The sequence below is a fragment of the Labeo rohita genome, chromosome 7 (assembly GCF_022985175.1).
Source record: "Labeo rohita strain BAU-BD-2019 chromosome 7, IGBB_LRoh.1.0, whole genome shotgun sequence".
Taxonomy (NCBI): Eukaryota; Metazoa; Chordata; class Actinopteri; order Cypriniformes; family Cyprinidae; genus Labeo; species Labeo rohita.
This window is the reverse complement of record NC_066875.1, coordinates 3,362,519-3,378,260: the sequence shown is the minus strand read 5'-3', so window position 1 is coordinate 3,378,260 and position 15,742 is coordinate 3,362,519. Positions and strand designations below refer to the sequence as shown.

The window sequence follows — 15,742 nt, the reverse complement described above, 5'->3', positions numbered from 1 at the left end:
TTAATTTACAAATGGTTGCGCCCCGCTCTTACAGGAAAAATAAGGTGGATAGAAGTTACTATGAAATTACATATAAAGAAGTCCTAGTTAAAGAACATTCTTAGCTTCTTAGTCAAAAGTAGTCCAAAAAAAAAAAAAAACTAGTCAAAAGTTTACATACACCTTGCAGAATCTGCAAAATGTTAACTATTTTACCAAAATAAAAGGGGTCATACAAAATGCATGTTACTTCATATTGGGTTAACTGCCCGCTGTTCTTCAGAAAATTCACAAATTCTGTGGTTTTTCAGCATTTTTGTGTATTTGAACCCTTTCCAACAATGATGGATTTTGAGATCCATCTTTTCACACTGAGGACAACTGAGGGACTCATATGCAACTATTACATAAGGTTCAAATGTTCACTGATGCTTCAAAAGGAAAAACCATGCGTTAAGAGCCGGGATGTAAACTTTTGAACAGAATGAAGATGTGTACATTTTTCTTATTTTGCCTAAATATCGTTCTCTCTTTTTTTCCCATTTAGTACTGCCCTTCAGAAACTACATGTTTCCCAGAAGACAAAATAAGTTACATTTACCCTGATCTTCAAATTCAAAAAGTTTTCACCCTCAAGCTCTTAATGCATTGTGTTTCCTTCTGAAGCATCACTGAGCGTTTGAGCCTTCTGTAATAGTTGCATGAGTTCCTCAGTTGTCCTCAGTGTGAAAAGATGGATCTCAAAATCATACAGTCATTGCTGGAAAGGGTTCAAATACACAAAAATACTGAAAAATCAAAGAATTTGTCGGACATGAAGGATTTTTCTGAAGAACAGTGGGCAGTTCATCTGTTCAGGACAAACAGGGGACTCATGGACAAATATCACAAAAAAAAAAAAAAAAAAAAATAAATAAAAAATAAACACAGCTGTGGATCATTCAGGTAAAAACATAGTATTGTGAACTTCTGAACTGTGTCATTTTTATAAATCCATCTATTATTTTCTCTTGTGGACTAAATGTCTTGTATGTGAAATATCTTATTCAGGTCAGTACTAAATAAAAAATAACATGCATTTTGTATGGTGTCTCTTACTTTGGTAAAATAATTAACATTATGCAGATTCTCTAAGGTGTATGTAAACTTTTGACTTCAACTGTATAACTCTGAACAAAAACACTTTCATTTAATTGCTATGCTCTAAAGATACATTTAATTGCTATGATATGTATTTGTATGAAAACGTTGCATTCAGTTCAGATTTAAGTAAACTATACTATATTAATCTTTTAAAGTATATTATAAAAAAAGTGTGTTTATTTTTCACAAGGGTGTCCTACCAGTAAGTGCAGCTGAACCTTTGGCTAGTACTGTATAGCTATATCTGTGTGAGTCAATAGCTGACATGATGTTCAAACTACTACCAATACCATTAGGAATGCTTATTGTGGTTGCACTTAGTTTCTGCATATGAAAATTTGTTAGTTTGCTTGTTAAGCAAACTGAACAAAGCTGTACCAAGCTGTCAACGTTTGAAATTAGACTAGCCTATGTCCTAAAACATAATATAGAACGCAAAAAAAAGGCACACTTCATACCAATGTTCACCAGCAGGTGGCGATGTTTACTGTGTGTATTTGGTCTTGGCATACTTCAACTCCTTACTGCAGAATGTATTTGCTAAGACATTTGAGATATGTAATATTATACCATAACATTTTGGTCAAATATTTATTTTACTGTTTCATCAGGAAGCCAAGTGAAGACATGCTGTTTTATCCCCAAGTCAAAATACTCACGTATGTGATTCTTTTTTCAATTGTGCAGTGAAAAAGACCAGACAACACAACCAACATTGTTACTCTTAAAATGGTTGAGTCATGTTTAGGTGTTTTTCTTGGGGCCCTTAGTTTAGAACACTTCTACACAGTTTAGTGTTATAACTTTAGTTCCCACAGTTACAGAGAAACCACACATACAACTCTAGCCTTTCCAGAGCACTGTTGCCTCAAACCTGATAAGCCACAACTTCAGCATGATGTCAGAGACATGTTTCTCTTGCACGTTCTGGAAAATATCACACAGTACACGCAAGCCAAATAAAGACAAAACCAAGAGTATTGTTGTCATCAACAGTCTACACTTGACAAATATAACGCAGAGAATGCTTTTGTATGCACAGTGTTTAGGAAAGATCTCTAAAGCTGGCCAGTTTGCAACCAGGTCCTATGTGAGCCACTAAGAGAGCTGCAAAACGAATTCCAGCAGTTCTAGCTTGTAGCCAAATGTCCCAACCTGGATGAAGGAAGACTTGTGAAGACAGAGCTTATTGTGAACCCTGCCAACCTGGCCAATCAGGACAGCAAGGAATCTGGCCAGAGCATTTGAGGACCAGTTGAGCTTTACTAATTGCATCTCAACAAGGTCTGGACATGAAGATTTAGACTTTACCAAATCAAGTAACTCATGTCAGAGTATGCAGTGCAGATCTTCAAAGATCCAAGCTCTTGTCACTTCAAGACTGAACTACTGCAATGCCCTATTTGCCAGCAACCAAAGACTGAAACCAAAGTCTTCAGATTTACCAAGACAGTGGATTCATTTTACAATGAATGGGAGCAAGTGCAATACAAAACATGGCAGAATTCCAGAAACATGGCTTGCAATTTTGTCAGAAAATGCAACCCTTCTCTCAGGAAATTGTTGCAGTTGCAAATGTTTTGGTACTCACCTTGTTTATTATTTTTTTGTCTGCATTGGAACAACACAAAAAAAAAAAAACAGAGAAGAAAAGTCAAATCTGATACAATTCCACACAGAACCCAAAAAATTATTGGCACCCTTAACTTAATATTTGGTAGCACCCCCCTTTGGAAAAAAATAACTGAAATCAGTTGCTTCCTGTAACCATGAATGAGTTTTTTAAACCTTTCTACTGGAATTTTGGACCATTCTTCTTTTGCAAACTGCTCCAGGTCATTCAGATTTGAAGGATGCCTTCTCCCAGCTGCTGTTTTGAGATCTCTCCACAGGTGTTCTATGGGATTCCGATCTGGACTCATTGCTGGCCATTTTTAGAACTCTCCAGCGCTTGCTTTGTAACCATTTCTGAGTGCTTTTTGAAGTGTGTTTCGGGTCATTGTCCTGCTGGAAGACCCATGACCTCTGGTGGAGATGCAGCTTTTTGACACTGGCCACTAAGTCACGCCCCAAAATTCTTTGGTAATCATCAGATTTCATGATACCGTTCACACAGTCAAGGCATCCAGTGCCAGAAGAAGCAAAGCAACCCCAAAAACAAATATTTTTTACAATTTTTACAAGATGCCAATAATTCTGTCCAGTCCATTTTTGAGTTCTATGTGAAATTTGACCAAGTTTGACTTTTCTTCTCTGTTTTTTTCTGTTGTTTCAGTGCAAACAAAAACAATAAGCACGTGAATACCAAAACATTTGCAATTGTAACAGTTTTCTAAGAGAAGTGTTGCATTTTCTGACAGAATTGCAAGGGTGCCAATATTTTTGGCAATGACTGTAAGAGCCAATCGCCAATTGGTAAAGGCATCGCAGCTTCCATTAGAAGCTCCAAAGTCCTCAGATGCATGCTTAGGACCGAGGATTAGGTCAACCAACCTGACCAAATGCTATTTGAGCGTAAGAAACAACATTTCTGTCAAGACCAGTTAGCATACAGTTTGGATTGGTAGTATGGTTCCGTTCTGGGCAAAAACTCTTTGGTGAAACGAGCTGCCATACTTCCATACTTTAAACTTAGCAAATAAGATCTTATGACGTCCCTCAAAAACAGGAAACTCAGGAGAGACAGGAAGCTAAAAACATCTGGGGATGAACTCCATGGCCGTGACAGGAAGCACAGGAAACTCATGTATGTCAGTGGAAGGACAGTGGAAGGGCTTCGCTGCAAGGTTCAGACTGGGCTCTGGGCAGCTCTGGTGGGAGTTCATTGGTGTTAGTGAAGACAGCCCTTGGACTATAGCAAGGATGCCTATTCCTCTATCCTCCTTCTTCCTTCAGTGCTCCGTGGGTGGTGGGTGCTGCCTCCAGTTTGAGGTGCCGTCTCCATAAAGTCAGAGTGGATCTGACTCAGTACATCCACAGAGAATGACTCAGAAGGAAGGGCAAAATCAATGGAACTTTAAGCACACTCAAGGCAGGTTTGTTAAGTTCATGCTTAAAAATATCTTTGAGAGTAGTTTTACTTAAATCAACCATATTCGACATGGAGAAATAAATGCACTCACTTGGTCATAAAAGCACTGCCTCTTGAGTTCTGTGTCTGTAACTTTGCAATGTAAGGGGACCAGATTTCTGAAATGGACATTTTCTAGTTCAGTGGTCAAAAGACCAATGAAATCTCACTTGTTATTTTACCTATAAATTAAAAATGGGGACAATACTTTTTTTTATAACAATCGCTATTAATTATTATTAGAAATAATGATTATTAAAGGAGAACTCCACTTCCAGAACAACAATTTACAAATAATTTACTCAACCCCTTGTCATCCAAGATGTACATGTCTTTTCGTCTTCAGACAAGAAGAAATGATGGTTTTTGAGGAAAGCATTTCAGGATTTTTCCCCACTTCATTGGTCCCCCGATTTTGAACTTCCAAAATGTAGTTTAAATGCAGCTTCAAACGATCCCAGCCGAGGAAGAAGGGTCTTATCTAGCGAAATGATTGTTAATTTTTTTTTTTGGAAAATAAAAATTTGTTTACTTTTTAGGCACAAAAGCTCGTGTAGCACAGGCTCTGGGATCTATTGAATCACGTCGAAAGGTCACGCAGAATCTAGCGAAACGATTAATTTTTTTCGAAAAATAAAAATTTGTTTACTTTTAAGGCACAAAAGCTTGTGTAGTGAAACGATCATTAATTTTTTCATAAAAATGAAAATTTGTTTACTTTTAGGGCACAAAAGCTTGTGTAGCACAGGCTCTGGGATGCGCGTCCTCGATACGACTTACCATTGAATTACGTCGAAAGGTCACGCGGAACGTAGGCAGAACTACAGACCCAGTGTTTACAAAGCGAATGCGCAAAGACTAAGGAAGTGCAAGTAAGTCAAACGCTGTTTACAAACAAAAAGGTACAACGATGTCGGATGATTCTGAAGTTGTAGGAGAAAATAAGATGGAGTTTTTCGCCATACTCTACCTTTTTGAGCCAGAGTACACAAATGATTAACTTAGAAGTGATTTGTTGTGTCGTGGACGCGCATCTCAGAGCCTGTACTACATGAGCTTTTGTGCTTGAAAAGTATACAAATTTTTATTTTTCGGAAAAAACTGACAGATCGTTTCGCTAGATAATACCCTTCTTCCTCGGCTGGAATCATTTAGAGCCCTTTGAAGCTGCATTTAAACTACATTTTGAAAGTTCAAAATCGGGGCACCAATGAAGTCCATTATATGAAGAAAAATCCTGAAATGCTTTCCTCAAAAACCATAATTTCTTTACGACTGAAGACAGAAAGACATGAACATCTTGGATGACAAGAGGGCGAGTACATTATTTGTAAACTGTTGTTTTGGAAGTGGACTTCTCCTTTTAAAATGCCTGTATTAAAGCCCTAGGTGTTGAAATTCAAGTTGCCAAAAATCACACTATGAAAAATAGTAGATCTAACCATTAAAAAGCAGGATATTAAGTAAAGATCATATGTTCCATGAAACTGAAGATAATTGTAAAATGTCCCATTTCAGATAGATATTCAAATAGTTGTATTTCGGCCAAAATATGGTCCTGTATTTTAACAAATTTTAACTAAAGTTTTGGCGCGCAACTAGATAAGTATCTCTCAGCGCCCTCTGTTGGTGAAAATAATCACTACACGATTACTCGTTGTTGTTTTTTGCAGTGTAGCTATATGATGTAAATAATGTTGCATGCTCTCGTTTACCATAGTATATGTATGACTTATACTTCAATGTGTAAAAAATACAGTAAACGTTTTATAAGTTCGAGCAAAGTACGATAAATGATAAGTTTCTGACACCAGCTCGTACAGAAACAAGTTCAGTTTTTATTGCCAGGATCCCTCATGTTCACAAATACAATATGTCATCAATCCCTATTAGTTAAAAGAAACAAGTATAGCTCCAGTGAGTGATCACCATACCATTTCTTTGTATGTTTTTACTGGACGGCGTATTCCTGTCGGTCCAGTCATAATTCTATCCGGATATCATAGACCAGTGTGCATAGTGTGTGGGTTTGTGGTTTGCCATACACCTACATTTTTTGTTTTATGTGACAATACTTATTTATAAAAGTGCCTGCTAACTAGTGATTCTGTTTTGGGAGCTGATCATTAATGGGATTGGTAGATATAATGCTATTTATTGGCAGATTTGGCAATTTAGAACAGTCGTTGACATAATAATAACTACTAATAGGGACTAAGCTTACTCTGTAAATCTGTCCTCGGGCATGACATGGCTAGCAACATGACATAAAAAAGCAACACATCTAGAAAGGTGAAAAATGCACATTCTTAGGAGTAATTTGGATAGTTTGTAAGAGGCTTTTAAATGCACAGTCTGCAAATACCACAGTTGTAGTGGAACGACGCAAAATTTGGCACTACAACAATCCACTCGCATTTTTCCAAGTTTATCTGCATGATTTGCATGGCTTGATTTCCTGGAGTGACTGTGGCTTTGTTCCAGTGAAAGCAGGCCGTGCTTTAAAAGACCTTACAGATGTTTCAGTGCATAATATAAGCATCACATTTAAAACCAAAGGACCAACATTTTGTAAACAACAGTAAAACTGAATTGTAACATACAGTAAATCAAACGGTAAAGCATTACTATATGATGAAAAGCATTTATGGCTTCATAAAACACCATACCATTAAAAAAAAAAAGACAAGGATTAGTTTGACATTTACAAACTGTTCCTTTAAAATACATTTAACCAAGTGTGTTTGATAGTAATTTAGCCTAAATGCATTTGTTTTTGTTTTTTTTGTTTAGATTTTTTTCAGAAAGGTTCTGCTGATGAAGCATCCTGATTCAATCCATAAATAACAACTGAAAGTTATTTTTAACTGGAAACCACTTGGGTCGCCACAGCAGTCAAGGATTAAACAGTTCAGTATCGAACAAAAAGGTAAATTTACAATACAGCTTTGATGATAAAAAAATAATGATAAAATTGTTAAGAACATGAAAAGATGGAATGTCTCACACAATTTTTCAAGCAGCCACGGTTCCTTTCCAGTGTAAAGTCTCCACTACGGAAAATGTTTTAAGGATTGTTATTATTCCAGTAAAACAAAATATGACCTGCTATCATGTCATGCCTTAATATTCTTACAATTTGAAATAATAATAATAATAAAAAAAAAAAACATTCATTGGCTCACAAATTTGCATCCCTTCCAGTTCAGATATACATATCTAGCAATAACATCCACATTTTCAAGATTAATAAGTTATTACATTTTTATAAATACATACACAGATACAGAAGGTGGCTTAGAAATTGCTCGTCGCACTCGCGTGCTTTCACAGCCTCCTACGATCTAAAAGACTATGTCGCACACAGATGAACAGGAAATAGTTCTTTTACATTGCTCTTTTACTAAGTAAATCTCACAAAATGCATTAATTGCATCAGCGTACTTCCTGTCTGTCTGCATTCATCAAACTCAACAAGTTCTCCACTAATGGCAACAACTAATCAGCAAACTCCAGTTCTGTCTGGATACAGATTTACACACATCAGAGGGAAGTAACACTTATTTTGGCTCTACACTTCTTCACAGAGAGGAATAAAGATATAGATTTATAATTTCATCGTAATACATCAGAATCTGCTGGTACCAGGTTATCACAGTGACTCTAAAATAAAAAAACATTTGGAGGGGAGAAGACACGTATGACGTACAGTAATGCCGGAGGATGGTTATTTAACATTTCGGGTCCGTTTGCATGTCGGTTCGCGGTGGTGCCGTGCGTTTCGTTTCAAGTCCGGCATGTTTCGTGGGTGTGTGTGCAGGCAAGAGTCCAGTCATTTTGCTCTTCTTCTCGTCACATTATCGGTGCACCTTTAGGTGAGGTAAAGAGTGATATTCGGGTGCAGTACGGAAAATCAAAGACACAAAATAGCAGTCTTATAAATATGTGCCATCTCACAATTCAGCATAAAGCACTCTAGGCAATTTGTGTGAGAACAAAGTAGAACTGGCCTGGCTTGTTGTCTCTTAAATTTTTTGAGAACACTTGAATCAAATTGGCTGCATTTTTTATAAATAGAAATGCTCTATTTGAAGTCATGCTTCCCTTAATAACTTAACACTAAGAACTGTTTTCTTCTCAAATCAAGAGCCCTACTTTTTCTTCAAGCAGGCGTTTGCAAGGCTCGTTCAGATTCAGTGGGATCAGGCATAAGGCTTCACATCACTCTTCTCAAAAGAAAAAAAAAATACAGAAGGAATTTCAAAGATCACGTCAAGACACTTTGTTCCATTACTAACATCCAAATGGACAGTTCTACAGCTGTGACAAGGCATGAAATGAGCATTTTGTCTCTGGTATGTGTCATAAAATATACAAAATATGTCCAGTGAATTATTCCAGTGCAGAAATCTGATGCCTGAATTGTAAATTCAAGTGGCTGTTTAAAGCAGGAATTAATTAAGAACATTACAGGTTCAAGTCGATTAACCACAGAAAATCATTTTGATTTATTTCACACTTTGTACCCTTGTGAAAAAGATGTATATATATTAATTCTAAGTACTTATTACAGATATTATGTACTGTAAAAGAACAAACTTAAAGTGTGCAAGTCAATTGCTTTTAAGGGGACTGTATAGAAAGAGTTAATTGCTATCAATACCTGAGCATATGGCTTGATGTAAGGTGGATTTTAATATTCAAATTCAAAATCTCAGGCCTTTCTCTTTCATTAAAAAAAATGTTTTCCCATTGAAGTTAAAAAGAGAATTATCCGAAGTTGTTTCCGTTTGGTGCTGGATTATAGTGATGTGATTTATACGTATGCAAACCTATCTAAAAATACCTAACCTTAGGTAAAATAAAGGATAAATAAAACTTGTAATCAATAAAAATAAAACGTCATAATCAATGCAACTGCAGTTAATTGCAGTTCATTTAGATTCAATGCAAAAAGCACTTCAGAGTGCTCTTCTGACCCACTTAAGAAGGATTTAATTACATTTTATATGTTTTTGCATAATTACTTCTGTTGTTTTTGAAATATGGTTAAAGTACTGCTTAATGTACCGACAAACATATATGATAAACTGAAATAAAATGCTTTTTCTATTGAAACTTATATGTCATTTAGTTAAATATATTATTAATTACACATTTATAATTTAGTACATTTAAAATGTATTAACTTAACACTACCGTTATAAACAAGAACATTACATGTGCTTTAAAATGCTAGTCAAAACATCAAAATAAGTGTACTTCTTTAAAGCACAGCAAAAGATTTTTAAAAATGGACTTCAAAAGAAAACTGTAAAGAAGTAGTCATGAAAATGTCTCTCTTTAAGTACACTTACAGTAAGTGGTCTTATTTCATTAATATTATATTATCTGTAAGTACCATTTTTTTTTAAATACACTTTTAAGATTTAAAGCGCACATTTAACACAATTAAGCACACTTCTTTTTCACAAGGGTAGTCTAAAACAAAACTTTACCAAGTTTACCAAAATGCATTCAAATGCATTTTATGATTTTCATCATCGGTTTGCATCGCTCTTGGTCTTATTTTATTACCACATTCACTCTAGAGGTAAGCAGGAAGCCTTTAACCCATTGCCAACAGAGAAAAGGTTAAAACGGGCTCTACCTATTTATGATACTGTGAAGGTTAATAGAGGGTTACAATCACACAGACATTTTAATAATTTTCCTCTAGTATATACACTGAAGTACATGGTCTGAAGCCACCTGTTCTAACACAAATAAGGTGAATGTATTGCTCGCTATCTGGACACGTTCGTTTGTTTGTGACCATCCGGTTCGCTATGTAGGAATCTGATGAAAAATACTTAAAGATAATATGATTTTGAACATTTTATGTCACTAAATGTTTTCCAAAGACAAGTCTGAGGGTTGCAAATAATGGCTTTTGGACAGTCCGATGTTTTTGAACAACATTAGCCAATGATTAAAAGTTTCCTATGAGATCAGATCTTGCACCGGAGGCTATCATTGTTATCAAGCTGTCACAGTGATGGGACTATGTCAGTCTAGCCCTGAAAACCTTTTAGGGTGTAACAGAGATGTTAATTATAGTAGGTATAATTTGACTTAAGCCGACCAGTTTGTTTTCGTGCACTGTTCTAGTAAGGCTTGTCGATATTCTTGTCACTTAAAAGACATTTTTAGGGATTTGCTAACATTTTCATTGGCCTTTTCATGTGTCTGCTGATCTTTCTTGCTGCCATGGTTTGGCCTTCGATGCTAGCAGGGTTTGTTGACGTTGCAGAGTAGTTCGGTGACCTTAATGAGCCGTGCCACGGTACTCTGGGACTCCTCCTGCAATCGCTGGTTGTTCTGCCTGAGACTTTGCACCTCTGCTTGCAGCATTGCCTTGTCCTCCTTCTCCTGTGGGAAGCATGCAAACATAATGACTTTCAGGTTTAAACGTTCTCACTCTGTATTGGAGGACATATCCACGCCACATGAGGGTATCCTATGTCTGAGTATGTCGGTGGAATGACACACAGATGAAGACGATGGCTGAAGCTGGGGAAAGGATGGCTTGCTCGACTTGCACATACAAGAAAATACGCCACACTATTACATGCAGTGCAAACACTGATCCTTAGATCACTTGCTATACAAAAAACATACATAACTGAATTTTTTTTTTTTTAAGTTTTGCATGTGTATACAGTGCTGAGAAGTCACTTTTCAGATTATTAAATATTTTTGAAAGAAGTCTTCTGCTCACCAGAACTCTATTTCGATTAAAAAAAAAACATGATGCATATAAAGCAGCAATATAGATTTTAAAATAAGATTTTTTTTTTTTAGCATTATAAATGTCCTCACTGTCACTTACGATCAATTTAAAGCATCCTTGCTAAATAAAAGTATTACTTTCTTTAACAAATTCTTAAAATTCTTACAGTGTTTTTATATATTTGACAAATTTAACAAATTGCATTCAGAAAGTATATTTGGTAATGATTTAAACAGCTTAAATCAATTTTCTTTTCTTGTGTGAAAAAAAGTTGGTACACCCCCCTACATTTATTAAGTGCCTAGAATCAAATCCAACAAATAATAATAATAAATGCAAATTAGCAGAAAACCACTAAACAGGATGGCCACGCTTTATATGAACCTTATAATACTGCTCTGATTTGTTTATAAGTCCTAAAAAATTAGTTCAAACTAAACAATACTCTAAAAGTCTTTACCACTTTTGATCAATTTAATGCATTCTTACTAATAAAACTAATCATAAAATAATCATAAAAATAAATGAATGCATAAATGAATTATGTATGGAGGACTGACAGACAATTATGCAAAATGTCTACATGATATTTTTGCCAAATGGATGCGAGACGAGCTACAAAACTGAGGGGTGTACTTATTTTTCCACAGTAGACATTCTGAATGCCTTTCTGTATATTGTATATTGAACAAGCAAATTAGTAGCTTTTATTAGTTATCTTAGTAAATCAGGACCTGCATGCAGATTAGTTCTTGTTTGCACAAAAAAAATTAATAAAAGAGACATGCATCAGACAAGCTGCAACAGTGATATGAAGCATACATTAAGCACTGCGCATTCTTGAAATGAAAAATACATGCAATTTTTATTAATGTCCATGCATCCTGAATGATATTAATGCATAAAAACATTGAAAAAGCAATGATGCATCTAAACATGGTAGTACTGTAATTCATGGTAGACTGTTATCTGTGCACGTATAATAATAATGTTTTATAAGGCCACACTTTTCTCTCAAGGTGACCGAAGTCTTCAGTAGACTATGATTTACCTAGATGAGTGTGCTGGATAACTGTGGGACATTATGCAGTCAACCATGCTCACCCTCGCTTTCCCTTCCTGACCTTATGTGGATAATGAGATCAAACAAAAGAGCTATAATATTCACTGTGACTCAGAGACCTTAAAGCTATAATACAATATAAGTGTATGTGCACTTCAGTCATACAGTGGTGGGTTGGTGTTAATGATCTGCAGTAATTCTACAATGCAATGCAATGTTTTATTCAACTTATATTTATCCATAGCGTCACATATAACTGTAATTTCAATATTCAATATAATTTTAAGTTGCACACTATGACACACCCACTCTCTGCTCAACAGCTAATCACTAACCTCAGGTCTCACTATGAAGTCACTAAGGTTCTCTAGTGAACAAGCAATTACTACAACACTCAATAGAAATTTAGCTCCCATAATTGGGAAAATTATTTTGAAAAGTGTGTGAAATGTTCTTTGTGTCATGATAATTTATCATTTAAAGCTAGGCTTTACTGTGGCAAAAATGCGGTCTTATTTCAAATCAAGCAGAATTCCTTTAAAAGATCATATTTAAAGGAAAACTCATAATAAATCATGAATAGTTAATGCTCTAGTTTAAATCATTACATTTTTATTGAAAATCCATTTGGCCTTTTTTATGTTGTTGTAAAATACTAGGAAATAATAAGAAAAAAATCATGTTAGCCTTAAGGGCTTTGATAATTTTATGCTTTCCATTCCCTAATAATTAATTAGGTCACACTACAGGTTTATTTGTTACAGGGCAATGATATAATTAAATACTGAGTAATATTTATGACATGTACTTACTGTTTGGGTAGGGTTATGATTAGGGTTTGATTTAGGGTTAGTTGCATGTAATTAAACAATTTACTGTGATTACTACAGTAAGTACATGTAATGTGTAACAAGGACACTAAATAAACTGTTATTATTATTATTTGCACATAATATTGTAACATAACACTGTATTTTAAAACTAGGCTATTCCAAACCAAGAAATTAAAGGTCAATTCATTAATCTAAATGATCAAAAATCCCTCTTAAAGGGGTCCTATTATGCTTTTTCACTTTTTTAATTTTAGTCAGTGAGTGGTGTTTATGTTTGGGCATAAAAAAAGATCTACAAAGTTACAAATCTCAAAGTCCACTCCAAAGGGAGATATTTCGTTTTTAAGAACTACAACGAATGGCTCGTTTGAACTACAGCGTTTGTTTTCCGGGTGTTGTGATGTCACAACAAGGCCCATTAGAATATTATTAAAATAAATCCCGCCTATGGGAATTAGAATGGTTGGGGGGTGGGTAGGATTAGCCTAACATTAGCGATACAGCGTGGAGAGCCACTTCTGGGACGCCTCAACAAGTATAAACACAAGCATCGACTAGAGTGGCCTCGATCTGCTCCGGTGGCTGTGTCAGAGCCGTAACGTGCCACAGACGTGTGCAGTGTGTGGTAAGAGATTTATTCATAATACAGTGTTTTTTAAAATGCATAACCTTGCACTAGGCTAGGCTAATCAGTGATGATGTTTTCTGATAATGTTAATGTTCTTTGCTCATTTTCTGTAGCTGCTTTTTGAATAACTAAGAAAATGTAAGCATTATAATTAGTAACTTACAATGTTTTTATTGACAACATTGTCATGTTGTCATGTTAAATACAAATTAAGTCATATTAATAACATTAAGTTGCTTTTAGCCTTTTGCTGGAGCTTTTTTCGGGCAATGAAAGTAGGTATGTAAACAATTAAATAAATTAGCACGATAATATCAGGTAACCTCGCAGGCGGACGATAGGACCCAACACTACTGTAGCGTCAACTGTACCCTAATATATCCTTAACTATAACGGAGCAGACGGAACTTGCTGCTTTGGTAAGGGGCGTGGCAGAACTAAAACACTGCCTACAGCTAACCAATCACAACACATTTAGTTTTTCGGAAGGTGGGCCTTTATCAAACCCGGAACTAACCGAGCCATTTGTGCCAGGCTGGGAAGAAAGGTATTGTAATAATGAAAGGTATTGTGATAATGTGAAAAATAATGACTTTTTCAAACCACCCAGCATGAGAGCATGTTCTAAGACACTTCCAAAACAAAATCAAGACTTTGTATAAAAGCATAATAGGACCCTTTAATGAAGAATGTCACATAAGAATATCTAGTAACACTTTACAGTAAGTTCCCATTAGTTAATGTTAGTTAAAGCATTAAGTAACTAAAATCACCTCCTTCACATACTTCAATGATTATAGTTCACCCCAAAATGGAAATTCTTTATCAGATTTGTAGAAATGTAGCATTACATCACTTGCTCACCAATGGATCCTCTGCAGTGAATGGGTGCCGTCAGAATGAGAGTCCAAACAGCTGATAAAAACATCACAATAATCCACAAGTAATCCACACCACTCCAGTCCATCAGTTAAAATTGATTAAAATCCATCAAGACATTTTAAATTCAAACCATTACTTCTGGCCAAAATATGAGTCCATAATCCATAATAACGCTTCCTTCAGTGAAAAAGTTCCTCACTTGTTGTCTCTCACATTAAAATCCACCCACATATTTGTTTAGATCGGTTTTGACGATGCTTGGTCTGTGCTATTTCTCTCCTGATTCAGACGAGACAACTTTTTCACTGTAGAAAGTGTTATTATGGATTATGGACTCATAATTTAACAGGATTTAAAGTTAAAAACATCTTAACGATGGATTTGTTTCTTACAAACATACAGTTAATTGCTTTACAAGATGTTAATTGGTGGACTGGAGTGGTGTGGTTTACTTGTGATGTTTTTATCAGCTATTTGGACTCTCATTCTGACGGCACCCATTCACAACCATTGGTGAGCAACTGATGGAATGCTGCATTTCTCCAAATCTGATGAAGAAACAAATTCATCTACATCCTAAATTTTAATTCTGGGATGAACTACTCCTTTCATTTCGTTGTTAATCAAGTGAGAACTGTCAAACATGTTGTTGTTTTCTGTTACTGATTGAGTAAAAATCTCATGCTCTACTTGCCTTAACTGCCATTGGTGGGTTAGTGTTGAGAGTGAGCATGGCTGCCCATTGTCCCTCCAGCAATCTTCTCATCTCCTCTGTTCACCCTGCTCAATGACAAGACAGGTTTCTTTTGCTTGTCCCGCCCTACCTCTACAGTCCCTCTGTGTGATTGGCTCTGTGAAGTAGCAGTGGCTCTTTGAAGTAGCGAAGAGGGCAAGGACTGGACAGGGCAGATATACAGACAAGGATGGGTGGATGTATTGAATGGGAGATATTTGAAGGGGTTACTGTGTGGGAAGTGTGCTGCGACAGAGAGAGCTGTGATGTGACAAACCCACAGAGGACAAAGTACCTTTTGGAGGTCGTCCTGCAGTCGCTTCAGCATGGCCTCTAACTGGGACACTTTCTCCTCAAGGTGACCAGGCGAGTCACTGCGAAGGCAGGAAGAGAAACACGGTTGAATAAAATTACGTCTAGTCAAGCATTTGAATGTGAAGGGACATTTGTGACACTCTTGGTTTGACTACAATCTAACGTCGAAGAGTTCACGGCACAGTCAGCCTCACCTGTCCTTGAAATCTTTGAACCTGGTTTCTGTCTGACCTGGCTGTGTGTCTGGGGACGCTTGTGATCCATCTCCCGACTTTCGGTCTGGAACCCAGCAGAAAATGACATTATTAATATTCAATCTTGTCA

At 36.1% G+C, this 15,742-nt stretch overlaps 1 protein-coding gene across 5 annotated transcripts in view; it reads right to left on the bottom strand.

The window, feature by feature from the left end:
• zmp:0000001168 (signal-induced proliferation-associated 1-like protein 2) overlaps positions 1-15,742 on the bottom strand; it is a 262,196-nt gene that overhangs the window by 194,941 nt on the left and 51,513 nt on the right. For 2 of the 5 annotated variants that reach the window (XM_051114677.1, XM_051114679.1), the window contains 4 exons: positions 15,613-15,697; positions 15,399-15,477; positions 15,065-15,266; positions 10,464-10,603 (listed from right to left, as the gene is read on the bottom strand). In XM_051114677.1, the coding sequence (XP_050970634.1) occupies positions 15,084-15,266; positions 15,399-15,477; positions 15,613-15,697 (347 nt within the window). In that variant the 3' untranslated portion in view covers positions 10,464-10,603; positions 15,065-15,083. Of the gene's footprint in view, positions 1-6,007; positions 10,604-15,064; positions 15,267-15,398; positions 15,478-15,612; positions 15,698-15,742 lie in introns of those variants that run through there. The other 3 variants (XR_007828080.1, XM_051114678.1, XM_051114680.1) reach the window with 3 other exon arrangements.